Source organism: Phasianus colchicus, chromosome 5, assembly GCF_987193195.1.
Source record: "Phasianus colchicus chromosome 5, bPhaCol1.hap1.1, whole genome shotgun sequence".
In the NCBI taxonomy this organism is placed as follows: domain Eukaryota; kingdom Metazoa; phylum Chordata; class Aves; order Galliformes; family Phasianidae; genus Phasianus; species Phasianus colchicus.
In genome coordinates, this window is record NC_143440.1 from 14,075,585 (window position 1) to 14,098,031 (window position 22,447).

Consider the following 22,447-nt stretch of genomic DNA (forward strand, 5'->3'; position numbering starts at 1 on the left):
AATCCCAAAAGGAAATATCTAAGCATTCTTATGCTATTAATTTTGATCCAAATTCAACATCTGGAGGTGAATGCTGCTACATGCCAGTTACGCTGCTGTTATTTGTCTGGGAGCAGTACTCTATTGTTAAAAAATTCGAGAAACCTTTTGGCAATTAAGAAAGCCCGGTTATGCACCCTGTTTGTGTGAGTTTTGAACAATTCTTCCAGCCTTTGCCTCTCTTTTGTACGATCAGCAATCAGCCCTTTAGCAACGGGATGAGAGGTTTGGTTGGAAAGCCTGCAACCGGTCCAATTCCCATAGTGTCGCCCAGCTTCCTCCTGCTCTTATTAAGTGCAAAGGAAGCTACCGGGACATACCCTAACGTGGAACCCGTTTTTTCCCCACTCGGAAGCGCGTTTTCGATATAGTTGGTAGCTGCTGCCCGATGCCCTTTCCTGTTCAACCGCGGGAGGCGGGGACTAGGAGGGGCCTATAAAAAAGGAGGCGGACGGGACTCTGAGCTGTGCCGCGAGCGGGGGCCAGTGCGCTGAAGCGGGACCGGGCGCAGCGATGGGAATGCGGGCGGTGGGGCTGCTGCTGGTGAGTACCGGGGCGTGGAAGGGGGTGAGTGGGGGAAGGGGTTGATGCCCGTCCGGTGTCTGCCCCGGCTCATCCCAGGAGGGGAAAGTTGGCCTGGCATTGGCCTGGGCCTGCCGGCCCGACTTGCCCCATGGAATTTTCCGCCTTTGCTTCCGACAGAAGTTTTTTAGTAACTCCTTTTTCCTTTTAATTTGTGCTTCGGGGTTTGGAGTCGCGCTAACAAAGCTCTCCTGAGCCCATAGGGGCGCGGGACGCCTGGAGTAGAACAAGAGAGGCTGCGGCTCTCCTCGTAGGAAAGGAAGCGGTGAAGCGGGAGTGAACTTTTAATAGCACCCCGTTATCTAATTGTGAAATTGAGGGGTTCGCGAAGCCCGCAATTATGGGGAAGACTTTCGGTGTCTCGCGTGGACAAAGTCGGAAGGGTGGAGCAGCGGGAGAACGGAGTGCTCCCGGCTTTAAGTCGGCCGCTCGCGGGGCAGAAGCGGAGCTTCGGGGCCGTCCCGTCTCTCTTCTGCCATAGCTCACCGCTCTCCGGCCCGCCGTCTGCCCGGCCCCACGCACCTGGCTGCCTTCGTTCCTCCTGCCGCTCCGCGGGAGGTGCCGCGCAGCCACGCGGACTTCTTTCGGAGAACGGAAGCTTACTGCTAGCGCTCGTATGGCTGCAGAAACCCTCCGTAATGTCTTATTAACTTGTCTTCTGCTGAAGATTATGGAGCGAGGGAGAAATGCCATCTGAGAATTCACTGGGCGCTCCGTCTGGTTGTCCCACGGAAGACGTGGAACTTTGAGTTAAAATAACACAGTAAATGTGGCGAGGGAGAGCAAAACGAATCCCTTGTAAGAGGCACAAAACAGCCTCCCACGTATGTCGCCGGTGAATGAACGGAGAAATGAAGGGGGGGGGGGGGGGGCGGAGCAGCTTTCCTACGGCACTTTAGCTGCGGCTCTAAGCGTGATGCTGCCCTAACCTATCCTTTGTGACTGTAATTACCGCTGTGAGCAGAGCACTTAACAGAAATTAGTCTGGGTTCCTTTGTGGCTTCCCTTGAGCGTGTTTTCCACCCCTTACGGAACCATCTCCCTGAGATCGCTATCCAGAATGAATCACCTGAAAACACCTGTTGGTCTCTGCTGTAGGTTACGCTGCTGACAATGCCCGGAAGCGGCGCAGAGGTCTGCGGAGAGGGAGAGTACTTGTTTGAAGGCATTTGCTGCGTGCTGTGCCCGGCAGGTGAGACTCCAGGAAGGTAGCGGCCGTCTCCCCCTATGTGAGCTGGGTCGCTATTCCACATTCCATCGGGAGGAGCGCAGGCCCAGCTGGTGCTGCGGTGGCTCGTCGGCGCTGCCAGGGGTGGCCTCCATTTCGCGATGGGACATTGCGCAATAAGGGCCGGGTGATGCGCCTTGGCAGCAGTTCTGAAAAATCTCTGCCTATTCTGAGGATGAAGTGTTCAAAGTCGGGTCGCTTCTTTGTTTCTAACAGTTGGCCAAGGGGAATTCTGATAGTTTTGCGTGTAGGACTTTGCCTTGCCTTTGTTCTCTCTGCTTCTCTCCTTGCGCAGTTACCACTGCCTCGTGCAGAGAAGCACCCTGCCTTTGGGTAATATCACAGAGCTGTAGGCTGGATTTAAAGAATTTGGATGGAAAAGAGATTCCTGGATTGTTTTTTTGTTTTTTTTTTTTTGTTGTTGCACGAGCAAATCTCCCTGTGTCTGCATGTCCCTTCCAGCAAGATGGCACTTGCCACGTGAGCAATGTCTTGCTGCTGTAATGAATCATATTTGTTGCCTGGCTGGCTGCTGCCTTTGCTGGGAACACGTTTTGTGACCATAGGTGCCCCTTGGTTCCTGTGTTGAGCTGTTTGCTTGCAGGAAGGGTTGAACTTTGACTAAAAATGGTTTTGTGTTGTAACGTTCTGAGAGTGCTGCTGCAGACACCAGTTCTCTTCTTCCCTAGGTACTTATGTTGCTCAGCACTGCAGTACTCCACATTCAAGAGGAAGATGTGCCTCTTGCACCGAAGGAAGAGATTACACTGCCCATGCAAATGGCTTGGAAGAATGCTTGCTGTGCAGACAGTGCAAAGACGGTACCAAGAAAAATTTCAATTAAATCTTTAACTTTAGGCCCCTTACTCCAGGCAGTAAGCCTGGTCTTCTGCTTTTTTTTTGCACTTCTAGTTGTTGAGAATATTGAAGTTGGAAAAAATAAATCGCATTTATGACCAGTTTATGCACAGTTGTACAGAGCTACAACTTTGTTTTCTAACTTCTGTATTTTAGACCAGATAACTTCAAGAACCTGTACTGTGACGAATGATGCTGAATGCCAATGCAAACAGGGATACTTCTGCCCTGCTGAAGGCTGTGAAATATGTCAGAAATGCAGTCAAATGTAAGTTAAATAGGGTACTTAAGCAACTATGGTCTTTCTAGCAGACTTAACAGCTGTGGTCCAATCTGTGTCATGCCTACCACATGCTGTTTGCCTGCAAATAATTCCCTTGAAGCCTAATGGTGCCAGTCATACTTCTGAGTTCTAGGTGACAAAATACATGAGGTTCAAACCTAGAATTTGCAGATTTTGGTCCTGTTTGGTTTGTTGCATATGGGTGTATGCTTATACTTCTTGTGTCTCTCTAGGTTAGTGCTTTCCCCCATATCGATAACTGAATAAGTTTTGTAGCAGCCACCCCAAAACTCAGGGAGGTAGAACCTCCTGTTGAAGGAAACTGACTGTGAGTGAATAATGCATCTACCTCTTTTTCTCTCAACTTAGAGGCTAACATACGTAAACTTTATCTGTTTTGCTTTTACTTAATCAACGTAGGATCTTTTAAAACTAAAAGATGAATTCCTAATGTTGTCAGTTCAAGTTCTGTTAATGTTTCTAAGCTTTGCCAGAAAATGAACTGGCGTGGACAGAGCTGTAAATGTTTATAAAAACCTCTGTATTGCCACTGACTTTAGGTGTCCAGAAGGGGAAGAAATTGTGCAAATTTGCAATGCTACAATGGACCGAGGGTGTGGCTTACCCAATCAAGGTCTGGTACACAAACGCTACTTGGCTTGTCTATTGGGTGTATGAACTGTAGATAATGACACAGAAGTAGTCTTAAACTACTGTAGCGTATTTAAGACTTCTTGCATTTTAGCCTGGGAGTTATTTGATAGAGACAGGTTCCCAAATAAGTTGAAGAGACAAATATCTTACCCTTTCCTTGCAGTGAAGTTTTACACTGGTGAAAAACTACAGGTATACTCAGGGTTCTTGGAGTGTCAACAATGATGATGCTGTTGGAAGTGGTGGATGGTACAAATGCTTCTAATATTTAGCGTGTCTGAGAAGCTATGTACAGTGTGACTTTTTTCCAGGGGGTAAGGAATGGGCCCTATTGAAAGTATAGCACCTAAATGCCATTTTTTTTGTCTCATTTCTTGTGTGTTCTCTTTTCTGAAAGCTTAGTGGGTTTGTATTGTGACACTGTACAGAATCCCTCACTGTTACTGGGATAATGATGTGCAATGGAAACCCATACTTGGATTCAGGTCAGCTGAAATTTCCAGCACCTCTTCCACGACAGGGTAGCTGGGGCTTAGTTTGTTCTGTAGCAAGAAAGCTCACACTTACAACTGTCTCATCTGAGAACTGCTTCGAACTCCTAATTTTATTTGTTTTCATTTGCAGGAAATAAATATTTTACTTGGATGGCTGTAATAATTTTGGTTGCTGTTTTTCCTGTTGGTTTGCTTGTGTTCTACGCAATAAGGAAGTGTAAGAGTGATAAAGGTAACTCTGCTTTATTAGCATCCACAAACTTTGCAGAAATAGGCAGAATGTGCACCAAGGCTATCCTTGATCTTGACATTATCATATGGGGCCTGCTTAATAGTCAAGTTCTAACTTGTTTGACCTGAGTAAAATGAAGAGCAGTTTTATCCAGTAAATAAAACTTATAGGCTTTAACTGAATGGATGCTTTAGCCTCAAAGCTTAGCACAGGGTGTGTATAGAGATCCTCATTTACTTGCATAGCATTAATGAAGGTATAAGAAAAATCTGCATGGTGAGTTCAGAGGTAGGGTGTAAGAAGTAGTAACTAATCAGATCATTACATTCATTGGATTTGGCTGTGGAGGTTTTCATATATTTCACTACCCTTGTAGCATTTCAACAACTTAGTACAAATGTTGATAGGTCCGGTGTCAATCTCTTCTAGTAGAGATTTATAAACTTGCCTAAGAAATACTTTTTCTTCCCTGCATGTTGAAGCTTTTTTTTTTCTGCAAATAGCTTAGATGAGAATAATGTTGGAAATGATTTGAAAGTTTTAAAGTAAACTTTATTCAAACCACGACTTACTGCATTTATTGCAGTAGAAACAACCTCTGCCTTTTTTCTTTAGCTATTGCACTAGCTCATGAAAATTCCTATTCTATGTTTTGGGGGAGGCTTGGAGGAGGGGAGAGTGTTTTGAAGGAGGGGCTTAAAATCCAAACTGCATCTTGAGAACTGTCTCATGCAGCAGGACTGCTTGTCACTGCTTCCACTGCTAGTGGAAGCGAAGGGCAGTTCTCCATGTAAAGTCTGTCATTTCAAAGAAACTAAATGACTGGTCCTGGAGCTTTGGCTTATGTAGAAAGTATTATATGTAACTACTGCATGAGTTCAGCTATATTTAATTTACAGCAATTCCCAGAGATATCTTAAACTTGAATTTTATTTTCCAGCCACTTTATCTGACAAAGAAGAGAGAGACCTGGTAAGTATATAAAGAATGAAGTTCTGCATGACTAACTGTGCTTGCTACACAGCTCCTGACTTTTTTTTTGTCTCCCTATGTACCTCTGGTGGGATGCGTGGTGCAACTAGTTGATTTGTACCTCATGTATTCATTTCTATTGAAGCTGGCCTTTCTGGTTCTTGCCTTGGAAATATTACAGTCTGTGAACAAGATGTTGCGGAACTGGGGGGGGGGGGGGGTGAGGGGGAAACAGGCTAAGCACAAGTGTTCACTTAAAACTGTTGCTGGGTGATGCTTTGATTCAATTAGTTATTTGTTACTTCATGCTTGTATTCCTCAGAAATGACAGCTATCTCTTTCCTGCATGCTGATATACTCAAAAATGCAAGGAAAGCTCAACTATAAGATTACTCCTTGTGGTCAGCAGACAAAGTAACTGAGTCTCCTGCAAGCTACAAAGCAGGACCTACAGTCTAATGCCTTGATCCAAGACTGTCCCATAAATCAAGGAGTTCAAGGCTCAGAGCATGCCAGTTCAGGATGACAGCCCTGCAAATGGCTTACCACATTAAGGCTTGCTGCTGATGCATGTTTAGCTGATAAAGCTGTCTTCACCCTGGCCTCCTGTAGTCAAGGACTGTTTAAGAACCTTACTTTAAACAGTCAAAAAACAATGCATTTAAGAACTTGCTTTTGGTCAGCCCTGAAGTAATCAGGCAATTGGACTTGATGATCTCTGTAGGTGCCTTCCAACTGAACTATGTGACTTCTAGTCTTGTATTTAGTGAGATAAGACTAGACTAGTTAAACACCCTAGTATTTAGCTTCTCTATTTAGGAACTTCTAAATAGAAGTTACACTCCTAACTGCACAGCAAGATATAAAGGAGTTTGATCTTTGACTACTGGAGTAATCAATGATGCTTAATACCAGGCCCTAAAATAGGTCTCCAGACTTTAAGGATCCACATTCCTCACAGCACATATAGCAGGAAAAAAGTATGTGCTATCTTTCTTGTCTTTTACCCGATACAAGTACTACTCACTTTACGCATGAGCTTCTGTCTGATTTTTACTAGTTAAGCATTTCAAGTAATTAAATGCATTTTAAATGTCATAAATATTTGAAGACTGAAGGGATAGAATTGAAAGGTCATAAAACATTACCTTAAACTTTTTTTTTTTAAGGTCTATAAGTGGCTCAAATATATGAATCATCCAGTTGGTTTTGTCAGGTTGTCTCTTCCTGCACCCTGGCCAGGTTCGCAGCGCTTCGTGTTTTTGTAGAAGCTGATGAAGGAACATAGCAAAATACCTGGTTAAACTGGTGTAGTATAGGAACAGGCAGAAATAAATACTTTTTTTTTGAATAAAATTGTAGCAGACTGTAATCACAAACTTGTGTATGGTGATGTTTACTGTAACAAGCATGACTTGCAATACCAATGTACATAGAGAATTCATGCTACTGTAATTAAGATAAGTGGAGAGTTGCATGGTCCTCAGACCAGACACTTGAAGCACCAGCGCACTGTCCTTGAGAGTGTTAGTGAACTTATTGTACTGTAAAACATGTACATCATAAGTATATTGCTGCTATCTTATTTCCCAAACTGATCAGCTATAAGTCAACCATGCTGTAAGCCTGTAGTCTTTAGGTGACCTATGTAACTATTCTCTGTAGATAGGAGCAGCTTGTTTATTTCGTTTGCATCCTCAAAATGGATTCAGTGAAGATAGAGCCGAACTACACATGTGCTGAGTGGGGTGGCTCCTGTCACATCCCTGCCTATGTGTGCTGGTGCTATGTGGCCACTGACTTATACAAAGTGTCCAGTTGCTAATGGGGGAATGTACCTTAAACTCAAGTCTTATGGGGAAAAAAAACTAATACTTGTCCTTATTTTCTACTTTGAATAAATAAATCAATGCTGCCTTAAATTTTTTGCTTTCAACACAAGCTGATAAGCTCTATTCATGCTGGTCTGTTTTATGCTTCTACTACTCTCTGTGGGTCACTGTCACCCTGTGAACTGTGTGGTCATAGGCTCATTTGATGCATTCATAATGCAGAAATTGATACCTCCCCCTACCTTTATTCCCCTAGCAAAAGATGCACAGTTTGCTCTGGTCCCTACTTTGAACTGAGTCTATTGTGTGAATGTGAGGAAAAACTACTTAAAAGCAAACAAGTGCATGCTAGTACACTCACAGAGAGCTGATAATGGTCTGTCAGCTCAGCAAAGCTCTGAAAGCATCAACCTTCATATAGTGATAGGTTTAAAGCCTGTTAGCAGGCTGATTGGTTGTTTCAGCTTAGGTGCACTGTGGCAACTGAGTTCTTTCCTGCTCAGGATGGGTATGCCTCTTTTATACCCAGGGAGGAGTAAGCAGTGAAAATACAAGGAAAATTTCTTTGTAGTTGTTGTGGATAGATTACAAGTTACCATACAGTCTAGAGGAAGTAGAACAGCCAGCAAGGTAAAGAGTTTAGGCTCTAAGACTGATTGAAATGCATCTATAAATGCTGTGTTGTATGTTTTTTTTATCTTCACTTAATCAGCATCTCTCCTATTTTTTTTTCTTTGATACTGGTGATTTCAAGTATTCTGTTTTCTTCCTCTGAACTGCCCACAAAGCTCTATCAATGAAACTTCTAAAATAAGTTATTTTTCTTTACAGGCATCTGAAGATAAAACACTTTTATCAGCAGTGAAGATACTTGAAAATAATGCATCCCATCCGGATAGTGAGAACTCTGATGAGAACCCAGAGGGCCAAGCATACGATAGTGTTAATTTGGAAATGAAAAACACATCTCCAGAGGAAAACAGTGCTGTGTCTTCTAAGAGAGGCACCATCCCACAGAAGAACTTGTGGCACCAAACACAAGAATGTTGGAAGAGGATCAAAAACTGTTCATCATCTACAAAAAATAGTTGTAATTCTACTTTTCAACCAAAAGCCCAGTGTAAGGTAAGGGGTGTTAAGATGCCAGCATATTGTATGGTGAGGGAAAACTAATATCAGAATGTTTTTTACTGATATAGGTATAGTTTGAATTGACCTCTTAACTCTTCCTTGAGCAATAGATGCTGTTTTCAAGCAGTATTATAAGGAAGAGGAGCCTTTGCTTAAAAGATACAATAGAAAGTATGAGAAGTGATATCTTGGGGAAAGCAAACTTCAGTTCAGCCTTTAATCTGCTGTGCATCTCACCTTTTTGTTCAGTGTTTGTACAAGAGCCATTCTTTTGCAATAACAGCAAGTATGTTGCCTTGTTGCTTCACTTCTTAGATAGTAAGTAGCACAGCTGCTTTCAGCATGCTGTTTTCTTTACTCATTTTTTTTTTTCAGCTATGCTGCGAAGCTTTCCCCACTCTTTTATTGGCACATATACACTGAAAGTAATCTATTGAGTAGCTCAGAAGTAATTGTGAATTAAGTGTTCTGACATGCTAGAGTAATGGTCCGACTTTTTTTTTTTATCACAGGTACAAAAGCAAAAGTGTAAAATAATTGTTAAAGATCTCACTCAAAAAGGTAAGTATTCTACAAATGGTCAGTAGCTTGAATTTGCTTTTTCTTGTTGACTTGAGTATACACTGAAGGAATAGTTCAAGGAGACTAATGAATATTGCTTAAGCCTATGAGGTTTTCATTTGAATGTAAGATGCTGAAATAGGATCATTACTGCATTTAAGTAAAGCCATAATCACTGTGGCAGATTACTTTGATGCATAGGTCTTCTGAAAGTGTAATATAGTCTTACTTTGAAGAATAAGTATAGTAAAGAATTTGTCAGTATGTTATAAATAAGTCTATGTGACAGCAGGGGGACTGCCTTAATGACTGAGGTGCACATCAGAATAGGAATTTGGACAAATGTCTGTTATATGTGAGACTGCATCAAAGCCCTAAGCCCTACAAGTAACCAGCAAGCTGAGGTGCTGGATATCAAAGTGATGGGCTTTGCTACTGCTAGTGTTAGCATGGCATGCCTTCACTGATAGCATAGTGAGGTGGTTAAAGGCTACAGTTGAGTAGCTGTGTTAAGAGTAAGCAAAAACATGCAAGTCAGTGAAATGTTCCCTAAAACCTCCGTTACTGAATAATATTTTGTCTTGAGAGTACTGTTTAGATGTACAGATTGGTACCTTTAGTTTCTAAAGATAAGTAGGAAGCCTGTTTCACCTACTGCTTCTTAGGTGACAAGCCTAATCTTGCTGCCACTGTTTAGTCTGTGAATGCATTTGCTAAAAAGTAATTGGGAAATGTGTATATTAGTTGCAGGGGAAAAACCCACTATATTTTAGAACCTAAGCTAATATGGTTTGGGTTTGTTTTTTTTTTTTCCCTTCTCAGAACAGATGGATTGCTTTTCTGCTTTTATAAATACAGTACCAGTGGAAAAATGGAAGAAGCTTATGAGAACTCATCTGGATGAAAATGTTATTGTTAAAATTGAGTATGAGTGGCCTAAAAACATATACGAGCAATCTTATCAGATGCTTCTCACCTGGAAAAACACACTGGGGGAGAAACAAGCTATTATTAAGTTACTGGATGAGTTATGGGGTATAGATACCAAGGCTTACGGTAAAATAGTACACACTTTAACAAGTAATAACATTATAAGTAAAATAGAAGCTACAGCTTAACATTTCCAATGAACTTCAGAAATGTTCCTGTATGTATATAGGAAATTTGTATAAGTGAGGATGTCATAAGCTGCTGGTATTAGTGGCTGTGTGGATATGATGCCCTTCTTACCTGTGCATGGGCTGGAAGTCGTTTAACACAGCCTGTGCGGAATTGTGACAATTCAGCAACAATATTCGCTTTATTTTGTGTTGTGTTTTTTTTGAGAAGTACAATGTGAAACTCAGGTACCAGCGGCAATTGAGGAGCTCTGAGCTTCTGAGTTGGCCTTTCCTTTGTGAAGCTGTGAGGAAAGAAGCTACCTTTCCTGTGCTCTGCGGAGCCGAGAACACTTGCTGCAGTTTTTAACTGAACTGCCTTATTTTCGTTTACGAGATAATCGCATTTCATTTGTGGTGGGAGCACGTGGCATGCGAAATGTTCTGTTCAAAGTACGGCAATAAAAAGTCAGTAACGACAAAGGCTGGAGCTGTTTCTTGGCAGAGGGGTGGGGCTGGGCGCGAGAAGAACCTCACGCACAAAATGGCGGCGGTCGAGACGAGCCCAGCCGCGCGACGCCCGCCGGCCGCCCCTCGCGAGGCGGGAAGGCGCGCTCAGGGCGGGGCCAAGAGGCGCGGGCCGGTTGCCATAGCGACCACGGGTCGGAAGTAGCGTAGCGCGGGCTGGGCGGGGCGAGGCGGGAGCCGCTTCCGGGCACGCTGTTGCATCAGCTCGGCGGCGAGAGGTGGAGGCAGCAGGATGGCAGCGGCCCCAGCCGAACAGGGTAGGTGTGCGGAGGGAGTCGCGGCTTATCCCGGGGGCCCCGGCGAGGCGAGGGGAAGCGTTTTCCGGGACTGTCACGGTGCCGTGAAGGCGCTGAGGGCGTTCGTCGGGATGATGTCATGGCCCCGGCCGCTGTCAGAGCGTCAGGTGGGCGCCGTGACGTCACGCGGCGGGGCGGGGGACCGCCGAGCGGCGCTTCTGTCAGGCGGCGCGCGAGGTGCTGGGGGGCGCGAAATGGCGGCCGGCGGGGGGCGTCGGGGCGCGAAATGGCGGCGGGGACGTCGCCTCGACTCCCCCCTCAGCGGTGGGGACGGCGGCGGCGACCCCGCAACAGTGCGTAGCGGGGTCGCCGCCGCCGTCCCCACCGCGACGTATTTCTGAGGTGCAACTTTTGGTTTTTCTCGAGGGGTTTTTGTTATGTTGTCATCTTCTTTATTTGCGCCTGTCCTCTTCCGTATGGAAGGAGGGATGGGGCTCTCCCGTAGCAAATAGAAACTCGGAATACCAGTCGTACAAGAGTGAAATACCACGATGGTACGTCAGGGGCTGGAAATTTGTGTCATTCCAGCTGAGGTTCTAAGATTTTGTCTCTTTTTTCTTGATTGCTAGAAGTTATTTCCCTCTTTTCTTATCATTCCTGTGTCCAGAAATGCCCATTTCCAAGCCCCTTCTCTTTGTCAGCCTTTTAGTCACTGAGGGACAGACACCAAACGCTCAGTTCTGAGTGCACTTAAGAAACCTTTTTAGCTCCATACCTTCATGACAGAACAGCCCTGGTGCTGGACCTGGACTGTGATCTGATTTCAGTTTGGGAAAATGGAAAGTGGAACTCATAGGGCCGAAGTGAATAGGTCTGGGCAGCTCCTGTGGTGGGATATGCCTGTCCTAAAACCCCATAACTACTATCAGCACCCCGATCCCCACGTGCGAGTCCTGGGAAGCCCCATTTCTGGCTCTCAAAGTTTGGAGCTGCAGTAATACCGACACATTACCAGCTCATTTTATGAGTTGTTTTATTTTGTGAAGACCCAGTTGGACGAGAAATGACTCTTGAAAATACTCAGAATACTAAGGTTTCCTCTCAGAGAATGCAACCACAGAAACCCCAGGGTGTTCCGGTTGACTTACAGGTGTGACCCACAAGGTCAGCAGGTTCAGGGATGCCCAGGAAACTTAATTCTTCCCTGAAGCAAAATAGCTCCTGTTTTCTGTTTAAGTGACCTTCCTGCCTGCTTTATGGCTTTCCTGTATTCACTTTGCTGTCACCATCTACAAGGAACAGAGGTTTTTGGAAACTTTTGTTTCTTTTTTCAAGGAGCAGACAGTTTGGGGACGTTATGCTTTTGTTACCACTTTCAATTGAATAAAAGTGAAAATTTCCATCAGATTTTATATTGTGTCTAGCCTCACAATTAAACTTTGAAAGCTATTTGCTTCCACATTTTATTTGCACATAAATCTTATTCCTTTGAGTCTGTGTGCTGCTGCAGTCTTCCAGCTTGTTTCCCAGTACCCCCAGCTGTCACCAAAGCCTTCTGCGTATGGAAAGAAGAATGTGTGGCAATTAACGTGCTCAAAGAAACTGCACAGCAGCAATTACTGTGTGAGGGCTGTATTAGTGTCTACAGTGGAATTTTTTTGAAACAACTTCTAATGATGGGAGAATGTTACATTAGCAATATTCATTCTTAGGATTTTTGAAGCTTGTTTTGTTTCCTTTTCACCACTTGTGTGCACTGCTTGTTTTCTGAATGGAGCTGCTCACGGGTGATGTGATTTAGTGTCTGCAGATCATTCCATTCACATGAGTTAACATTCAGCATTCTTATGCAACAGCTCTGTAGTCAAGAAGACGCTTCCCAATGCTGCTGAGAAGCAGCAACTGCAGTTTTTATTTTAGGAGTAAAGAGAAAATTACAGTTCAAGAGAATAATCAATTTATTAGCATAGGTTCCTAAAGAGCAGTGTTAGGAAACTTGGTACTGTATGTGTCCATTGGCCTGTCTCTCTCAATAGTTGTTGAATCCATAGATTGGTGTTAATTAAACTCTGCGGTGGGCTGCCCCTTTGCAGACAGCTGGCAGAGCGAGCAAAGATGGGGCAGAGATTTAGGAGAGCCTGAAGTTGCTGAGGTGTGTGAGGAAAGTACTTGAAGAAAGACCAGGAAGTATTTCAGTGGGAATGTGTAATGAATTGAAGGGAGAGATTGGGAGTGCAGGTGTAAATATCAGGAAAACAAACTTCTGCAGAGTGACTACTCCTGTTTTTATTGCGATAGCAATGAGATACCTTTATAGAAAGGTAGTCTTGACTGATTTATTTTCCTTAAAAACAAATGGCACTACTTCTCTGTGGTATGCTGCCTTCCAAGTACAGTGTTATTGTATTCATTCTTTGTAGGAGCTGAATTTGAGTCAGTGATCTTTCTCAACATAAAGACATCCCTTCTATTAGGTTCCCTGGGCTAACTGGTTTCTCTGATGCATTATACTTCTGAGTTGGCTGCTCTTACACTGAGACATAATGTCAGACTTATAATTTCAGGTATTAATGTGTGCACTGAGATTGTTCAAATGAATTTTGTCCGTCCTGCTTATCAGGACTGAACTGGTACCAGCAGTGTTTGCTGCCTCTCCTTGCTAAAAGTAGCGCATACGGGTTCTGTCATCTTTGTTTTGTTTGTGTATAAGTTTGTACAACTTCCCCTTTTAGATTGGTTTATAGATGTGGTTGGAAAGCAGTTATATTGTTTCAGATACACTGAGTTGATTCCCATAAGCAGTCTGGTGTATGATTAATGGCCATAATAACCCTAATAATACTTAGTGAGCGGAGTGTTGCTTTCCTTGCAACAGATCTTTAAAGATCTTTGAGATACAGTTTCATTTCTACACAGATTATCCCTGCCGTTTTGTTTTTTTCCATCTTACGATTCATGGACACAAAATTCACTTGTCTTAGGTTTCCATAGTTCTTGAAGGTAACTGTTTCAAACTACTTAATCTGTATAAACATGTAAAGTTCCGTGTTGATAAATATCAGTAAATATTTGGGTGCCTGAAAAGTCTGTAGTAAAAGGGACTGTGTGAGCCAAAGCCACATCCCATTCAGCTGGGTAAGGCTAGTTGTATGGTCTCACTGTGAACCTTTACTGACTTGTTATTCCTTATTTAGAATTAACAATTGTGTGGACAGCCCTTGAGAAGGACTGAGAACATAGGGTAGTTCTGCCTCAGTGTATGAATTTTTAATATTGTTGGTGACATCTGGTTTTTATTTTTTCTACCTCTGATTTTTTACATTTGTTCTGATGGGTTCTAAAGTGGTGTGCCACTTACCTTGCTGTGCTCAAGAAAGTCAAACACAAATGTACTTGGCATCAAGCTGCCATTTCCCTCTTATCAAAGTTCCTCTTTTCCTTGAGAGCAGCTGTTTAATTTTTACTAGATTACTTTGATAATTGATTTTCATGCAGGAAATGAGTTGCTCATGAGGTCCTAACTGATAATATTTGTGTGCATATGAAAAAACTTATTAGTTCTTCACACGGAGGGTGGTGACGCACTGGAACAGGTTGCCCAAGGAGGCTGTGGATGCCCCATCCCTGGAGGCATTCAAGGCCAGGCTGGATGTGGCTCTGGGCAGCCTGGTCTGGTGGTTGGTGACCCTGCACATAGCAGGGGGATTGGAACTAGGTGATCATTGTGGTCATTTTTAACCCAGGCCATTCTGTGATTCTGCAGTTCCTTCTACTCTCCCCTCTTCCCTCAGGTGCCTTTCATCCTTCCCTTCCTAAGAGCTTTGGCCTGTGGGCACCTCCAGTGCTTTGGAAACTTCTGGTGCAGAAAAGGTTCTGCCACTGCAGAAAGCAGCATTTGTAACAGTGGTCCTTGTAGGATTCGGGAGTAGGGATAGGTGTTCTATTACTGCCTCCCTCACATGTTATTGTCCTTGGCCACGTCTTAAATTACTTTCTTGGCTAACTACCCAAGCAGGATGGTGGCTTAATGTTTACACAGTGCTTTGAGCATGAACAGAGTTTCAGATGTTGAATCACCATAGGAAAATATCAGGGTTAGGCTTCATATCCACGGGCTTGCAGAGGGGATGCCATTACTGTGAGCATCCCTTTGGCTGCTTCCTCCATAGGAGCACGTTCTTGTGTTTGCAAAGATGAGGCATAATTAAACCCACATTGCCCACGTACCAAATAAATTGTAGAACTGAACAGTTGTGAAGGAGAAGCACGTGCCAGTGTCCTTCTGTACATCTGTTTAATCATATTCATTTGAAGTGTTATTCATATCTGAGGAGAGGGGGTGGTCTACGTACCACAATGTGAGCATAAACCTATTAATAGAAAATGCATAGTTATTCATTATCTTGTATTAAATACATTTCTCTCAAATTTCTTGTCAGTTGCCAGAGCTAATTTGGAGGGGGTGATGTGTAGTATAAGAATATATTTTGGTCATGGGATCTCCTTCTTTTAATGCTGACTAAATGTCCTGTGCCTCTGTCTTTACAGCTTCCAGCTACAGTTTTATTCTGAGCATTAGTGAAGAGGAAGCCAGGGTGAAGGCTTTGAACGAGTACCTGAGCACTCGTAGTTATATCCAGGGGTTCACATTTTCACATGCAGATGTGGAGGTGTTCAGAAAGTTTTCGGGGCCACCTGTGGACCAGTATTTCCATGTTGTCCGGTGGTACAGACACATAGAAGCAATCTATGATGGCAGCAGTGAAAAAAATGACCCTTGTAAACTTCAAACAAGTGAGTAATATGAACTTGGTGGGCAGGTTATAAACTAGCTGCCACTAATAATTTTTCCTGCTGAGAACTAAAAGTTTCCTTTCTTATTCTCTTGCACACTTTACAGTTTACTGTATCCACTTGTATTCAAGCTCATGAAAGTCTTCTTGCGTACTGTTACTGTGTAACTGATGAATCCTGAGCTATTTGAGTGTTACAGCTGTTTCCACAACTCTTTGGTTTTAGAACTCCTCAATGTACCAAATTTGATTATTTGTATTTTCTTTAAAAAGCTTGCCAATGAATAATAAATGGGTATGTGGGTTTTGGCTCGTTTCCTACAATAGCCCGATTTGTTCTGTGATTTTTTCCCTCTTGTAATAAAGTAAACTGCATACTGCTTCTGAAGATTATTATTAACACAGAATTTTGAAAGGAATGTTTGGAGCTCTTTTTTAATCCTGGTCATTTAGGAGTTGCCGATGATTTGAGGAAATACTAACAGGTTAATCCAGGTCATGGAGTAACCATGGGTTCTGGCATTTTTGGGAGCTGCATCATTCTCCATAGATGATTTCCAGTGAGCTAGTCTAATGTAATTGCTTTATAGTGAGAGCCTTGCTCTGGGAGTCATGAAATAAGTAATAATAATAACACAGAGCTGTTTTATAGTGCTTGCAAGATCTGTAAATGAACGCAGAAGGTGTTTGTCACTTTGACTGGCGGTTGTTGACTAATATGACTCCAATGTCATCTTCTCATAACCTGTCATAATACTGTTCTCAGTTCCTAGCAGAGCAGCAGTTAAAGTCAGACTCTACGAGTGGGTTCTATATCCATGTGTGTGCCTGCATGCATTTGTGCTGGTTATTGATTTCCTTTCAGCAGTTGAGAGATCTCAGCTGTACCACTGGCTCTGGCAGCAGATTTAATGCCACTAACTGCTGTTTGCCTGCAGGATTTCATGGATCAAGGTGGGGCAAGACAAGAAAAGCTTTCAGTTTTCTTGTCCGTGAAATCTTTGATGTTAAGCCTCTTGTCCTCAATGATTGTGTCTTGTTAGCTTTATGATCTGTGCGTATATATTGCAAGTCCTGAAAAGATGCTCTGCAGTGTTCAGTGTGAAAGATCACATGGATCTGCCATGCTTCTTAGGCCTTGGATGTGTTGTCAGTGTGTTTTTGGGTACATCAGACTGTCCCAGAAATGGTTTAGAGCAAATGAACTTTGGTTCAGCAGGGGGAAAGTTGCTGTTGGCAGGGATGTGTTTGAGCAGACTGAAAAGCATGCCGGTTGCTTTGCCCTTGGTGTGCATGTAGTGGACACTAGCAGTTAGCTCACAAACTGAGAACTTTGGGGTGCAGTATCTTTTCATTTGTTTGTTTCCTCATGTTTAGTGTGGTTATAAGTTTTTTTTTTTTTTAAAAAAAAGAGCTTTACTGCTTTATCTTTTGTTAGACTAACCCACATAGGCTTCCTCCCCTGGGGGAAGCTTTAGCCGCAATTAAGCATACCAGGGTAATCTTCTACATCAAAGAGTAAACAAATCCATACCTTGCCATATGCTCTGTGTTATGGATAGACAGCTATAGCATTGAAGTCAGTAACATACAATAAAATACATAGAATAAACACATTTCTGTGGATCCATAAGATGGAGATGAAATGGAGTCCTTTCATGAGACTATTAGAGTACTGTGGTTATTTTTTTTCTTATTTAGGTGGTAATTCAAAAAGAGGGAGGTGAGGAAGAGATTACCCTTATTTATACCACAGGTGTTTATGTAACTTGTAGGTTTTCATTCAAAGTATTTGTATGAAGATATTAGAGAAACAGATTTCATGAAGAACATCTTGTGGTAGGATCAGAAAGGCAATTTTGTTGTCAAAACAAATAGTTTATATAATATTTTAATTGCAGTTTAAATGCATACCATGAGGATTCCTAAAGATGATACTGTATATATTAACCTGGCAGCTTTGTTATATTTTTGAGTTTTGCTTCCATTCCAGGTTGATGCAATAACTAGCATAACATCATTGCAGCTTAAGCAGCTATGTGCATGGCAAACTGCAGCTCTTTGCCAGATGACGTGCTCATGCTAGTCTTTAAAAAAAATGAGTTTAATAATGTTAAAAATAGAAAAGCAAATAAATGCAAGGATAACCCTACTCAGTCCCACCCTTAACGTGCCGCAGCTGAAGGCTGCAGTACACAGGGATGTTCCACCCTTCCAAAAATGACAAGGTGTGTCCGATGCCCCCCCATATAGGAAGTACAGAATATTCCATGTTGAATGGGTCTTCAGTGTTTTGAAAAGTGGTGCTTGGACTTACTGTCCCACCGTTTAAAATGAGCTCTTGGTATTCATTGTGGTGAAAAAAAAAAAAAAAAAGTTTTTGTTCTGTAAACACTGATTTGTTGAAACTGGATTTCTTCTGGACACAATTATCCTGGTGATGGTCATACAGAAAAATACCAAAGCAAAAATAAGGAACTTGGGAAAGAAAAAGCCTTTGAAATCTAGTGATGAAGTATAAACTTTCTATTTGGCAACACTTTCACTTTGCTTGTTAATTTACATTACACTATTTGTGTACATGTAACATTGTTTAAGAATTTCTACTATGTTACAAAGTATTGAAACTGCTTTATTCCTACTTACCTCAAAGGCAGGTTTTAAAATGCAAAAGTTCCCCACAAAGCAGTCATTACACTTCTTCCTATCTCCTTTGGGTATTGGTCACTAATATCACCTGAGCTTTATCTGCTTTCCATAATGGCAGAATTTAGCCTCATGCTTGATTGGGGCATATCTGTGGTAAATAAAATGTTCAGAAATGCCTTGTGCACATAGCCATATATAATTAAAAGAAAAAATTCTCTCTGAACCTTTTGGTCTCTTCTCGCTCTCCCACTGAGTACACGGTGTTGATCCTGGCTGTAGAGATGAAGTCAGGTGCAGATTCTCTGTAGAAGATCTGTGATGTGCTCTCACAGTGAGAACAGTGGCATTGCAGAAAGCTCAGGACTGCCATGACACCTTATTAGTATTGTATTATGTTTACGGTCTTTTGTTAATGCTTAATTGATTGCATGCTCTTACTTGTATACCCTTTTTTCCCCTCATTACTTAAATCAAGAAGTAATGCGTGGCAAATGAGAGGGCAGAAAATAAATGAGATTGAAAGTGTTTACTTTGCTTTTAGTGGCTTTAGCTCTAACAAACATAGTTTAGATTACTAAGATTGGAGTTGTTCTCTGTAATTATACATATATATATTGAACTAACAACGTGATAAGGAGGAAATGTTATACTGTAAATTTGTTTACATTTTCAGTTCTCTTTGTGTTTTTCCTAGGTAAAGGCAAACGTATGCAGCCTCCTTGGTCTCCTCCTGAAGGGACAAAACATTCTAGACTCTGCCTCTACAACAGCCTGACTCGCAATAAGGTGACAAAATGAAAGAAAACTGAAGGCCTCCTTAAAACACAAATGGAAGAGTTGTCAAATGTTTGCTTAATTGTATTCCAAATCAATAGACAGGTTTCTGAGTTTTATTTTGTGACAAGAAGGTGACAGATGTTGCCTTAGTCAAGTGTGTTTGCTGAGGCAGGTGCCATAATGTGCACAGTAAATATACGTGTGTGTGTGTATTCCTTAATGTGTAATGTGAAATAGCAGTTTATCATCATCCACAATAGTCAGTGATTCCTCTGTAATGTAGATAAGTATAGGCAGCATGAACAGAAAAAAATCAGTTTCTTTTTTTTATATTTTGTCCCTTGTAAAAAAAATATTTCAAATTATAAGATTATAGTATAAACTGGCAAAACATCCTATGGTCTTGGTTGAAGGTGCTTTGGGAAGGAGAGAAAATGCTGAGAACACTGATGTTATATGGTATGTAATATTCAAGAATGTGTAAACTTGCTATACCATATAATCTTTTTCTATGCCTAATGTTCCATTTTACGTGCACAACTTGGAAAATAGCTTGCCTAATCTAAATCTTTTTAATTTGCTATCTGAATTGATGGGAGTTCAGATAGCAGTGCCTGGCTGCTTGTGTTCTCTCTTATGTGCTAGTGGTAACCTTTTCTTATAGTAAAACTGGAAGTGGAATAACCACTATATTTTCATGTTCTGATATTCCAAACGTGGTGGTTTTGGCTGAGATCGTGTGTCTTCAATTCCTTCTTCTCACTGTCCCATCCCTTTCAATTAAGGAAATATTTCAGCCGCAGAATGGAAAAAAAGTCACATGGTATTGCTGTGGTCCAACAGTATATGATGCTTCTCACATGGGACATGCCAGGTACTGTAGTTTCTAATTTTGATGTGAGTAATAACACTGTATACAGTAAGCAAGGAATTAAAGAGAAAAATGTGTGTAGATTGCTCTGAAGGTAATGCCTCCTGTTAATTTCCATGGACATTCCAACAGATACAAAGAGCACAGTAACACTAGTAGAGCAAACTGTCAGCTGCAAAACAGTTTTTCAACATAGTCACAACTATTAGTTTTGTGTTTTTGCCAGTGATGAACAAGAGCCTACGTGCCATGCTAATAACTATCTACACCAGCAGAGGTGACCTACTGTTGCCACTGCTGAAATGCACCACTCACCGCCTCACTGTGCTCACATCCACTGGATTGTCTCCAGAAATGTTCAGCAAGTGTTGATGAATGTCAGTGGGTGCCATTTTTTCTGCATGGTGGAATTCGGTGACACACCTTTTCTTCATCTGCACTTCCATGTCTGACACCATTTTGTCAGACTACCCTCTGCTGCCATCCATCACACGGCACTAAAATAAAATGGGAAGGTTCAACCTGTATTGCCATACCACCAACATCCACCTCTGACATTGTGGGCCAACGTAATAAAATAGAAGGCATTACTTTCAGAGCATCCCTTGTACTTTATTTAGACGAGCGCGTTTCTGGAAAGTAGTTTTGTTAAACTCAACTCTTGAGATTTAGGGTTAGAAGCATATTCTGTTATTGTGTGGGGAAAAACTTTCCAGTGTAAGAGGAAAAATTGAAACTCCTACAGAAGTATTGACTGGGGTTAAAGTAGTTGTTGCATGAAATAGAAATCTGTTTATGCTGTTCATTAAAAAAAAAAAATTATCTTTTTAGGTCATACATCTCATTTGATATCCTGAGAAGAATCTTAAGGGATTATTTTAAATTTGATGTTTTCTATTGTATGAATATTACGGATATTGATGATAAGGTACGATTTTTAAAAATTGTAATCTAAACTCCATCGTTTGTGCATGGAATTCAGAGTGTAATTGCTATTTGATAAGTCAAGATCAATTATATATACTTACTAAGGCGTTTATTTTGGACACAAAGTCACTGATTTTTCTTATTTCTAAAGAAGACTTTGTTCTTGTATGCAAATGAATGCTTTTATAAATCATGAGCACTAAGTATTTTACAAAGATAACTTATTTGCTTGTTTAACTGCCTGTTATTGACATATGAAATTAATTCTGTTGAGATAGCAAATTTGCTGTGTATGGTGTGTTTGATTTATATTACTGCATGTGTTTCTTGTACCTTGTTAAGTATGTGGGGATTCTGAAAAGCATTGATGTCGAGTACAGTTAGAGTTTATTTACTTTTTCTCTAACTATTGTGTTTCTGCTTTGCAGATCATTAAGAGAACAAGGCAAAATTACCTTTTTGAACAGTATAGGAAGAACAAATCAACACCAGCTCAGCTACTTGAAGATGTTAAAACTGCCTCAGAGGTGGGCTCAGTATTTAATCCCTCATAGTGTCTTTAGTTCTTATTTGGGAACGTAGCAAAGTATCTAAAGAACACCTCAGACTTTGCTGCCTATTTAAACTTCATGTATGCTTATGTTTTTCTATCGAACTGACTCCACATAAATAAGAAGTGTTACTGGAACTGTATTTCATAGTGGTTTTTCTGTTGTTCAAGAATTAACAAGAACTATTTATAAAACTTGTTTGTCTGTGGTTGAGTACTGTATGTGTAACTGTGTGTAATGTTGTTGGGTACTGGGGGAAAAATAAAACTTTTGGCTTTTTATTCGTTAGAATGCAAACTTCAAAAGTTTTTAAATGGTGGTATGTCATAATCTTTTAAAGCTGTAGATACCTGTGAGATTTCTCTTCTGTACCACTGATGATGGCCTTTGAAAGAGAAAAAAGTCTCCAAAGTTTCAGGGATTTAATAAATTGTGTATGTTGGATTAAAGGTGGGGGAAGGTAATTCTCTAGTCGTTTTAGAGCTACGGATCACAAAGAGATTATTGGTCTAATGAATGGAATATGGGCCTAGGAATTAGGTAGCCTGAAAATTTTGCCCAACTGTCATTGCCTAACATACCCTTTCAGCATAGCATTTAATCTCACTTTGTTTCACATTGAAGCTTCTCCATTTCAGATTTGGGATAATTAACTACGTAATTGAAGTGATCAACTACATAGAAAATGAAAATTATTAAGAACAGTAATTATGGTTTAGTAATTTATAATGGTTTTAAAAAACTCAATTTGAATGTGAAGTAAATTTTTATGCTAGTGAATATATGTGTTCATCTTTGTTTCTGATGAGAAACGTGTTTCAGTAGGCTGTAGGATAATTATCACAAGCAAGGCACTACATGGCTAAGTTAATATGTGTGTGGAATATAGTCCTACTGCACTACAAGTTGCTTGTTTTTTTAAACCTTTTTTTGATTGTAGCTCTTTTCAGTTAAATTAAGTGAGACAACAGACCCAGATAAAAGGCAGATGTTGGAAAAAATTCAGAATGCAGTGAAGTCTGCTTTTGACCCTCTACAAGAAGCTGTGCAAGCAAAACTCCCTACAGAAGAGATCAGCAGATGTCATGAGGTCAGATTGAGCTCCTTTTAGAATGATTTTTGTAACTGTTATGGCTTTGAAAATAATATTTT

At 41.4% G+C, this 22,447-nt stretch overlaps 2 protein-coding genes and 1 long non-coding RNA gene across 5 annotated transcripts in view; 2 read left to right on the forward strand and 1 right to left on the reverse strand.

The window, feature by feature from the left end:
* Positions 1–10,185, reverse strand: part of LOC149917753 (uncharacterized) — a 29,458-nt gene extending 19,273 nt beyond the window's left edge. Inside the window, exons 1-2 of the long non-coding RNA XR_016466727.1 lie at positions 10,097–10,185; positions 6,491–6,613 (exon numbers count right to left, since the gene is read on the reverse strand). This is a non-coding gene — a long non-coding RNA (uncharacterized LOC149917753). The remainder of the gene's footprint in view (positions 1–6,490; positions 6,614–10,096) is intronic.
* On the forward strand, positions 456–10,221 carry LOC116242973 (tumor necrosis factor receptor superfamily member 14-like). 2 transcript variants are annotated; one of them, XM_031614031.2, is made up of 10 exons: positions 456–582; positions 1,720–1,813; positions 2,539–2,670; positions 2,864–2,975; positions 3,551–3,624; positions 4,269–4,370; positions 5,311–5,342; positions 8,006–8,299; positions 8,818–8,866; positions 9,689–10,221. In XM_031614031.2, the coding sequence occupies exons 1-10, from the start codon at positions 553–555 to the stop codon at positions 9,982–9,984; spliced, it is 1,215 nt and encodes a 404-aa protein (XP_031469891.2). In that variant the 5' UTR covers positions 456–552; the 3' UTR covers positions 9,985–10,221. The 2 variants fall into 2 exon arrangements, with proteins under 2 accessions (XP_031469891.2, XP_089996694.1); XM_090140568.1 differs by having other exon boundaries at positions 464–582; positions 9,694–9,888.
* A 116-nt stretch (positions 10,222–10,337) lies between these two features.
* CARS1 (cysteinyl-tRNA synthetase 1) overlaps positions 10,338–22,447 on the forward strand; it is a 37,054-nt gene continuing 24,944 nt past the window's right edge. Inside the window, exons 1-7 of one of the 2 annotated variants that reach the window (XM_031614029.2) lie at positions 10,338–10,748; positions 15,276–15,521; positions 18,864–18,955; positions 19,732–19,820; positions 20,649–20,745; positions 21,173–21,271; positions 22,236–22,385. In XM_031614029.2, the coding sequence (XP_031469889.2) occupies positions 10,724–10,748; positions 15,276–15,521; positions 18,864–18,955; positions 19,732–19,820; positions 20,649–20,745; positions 21,173–21,271; positions 22,236–22,385 (798 nt within the window). In that variant the 5' untranslated portion in view covers positions 10,338–10,723. The remainder of the gene's footprint in view (positions 10,749–15,275; positions 15,522–18,863; positions 18,956–19,731; positions 19,821–20,648; positions 20,746–21,172; positions 21,272–22,235; positions 22,386–22,447) is intronic. The other variant, XM_031614030.2, reaches the window with a different exon arrangement.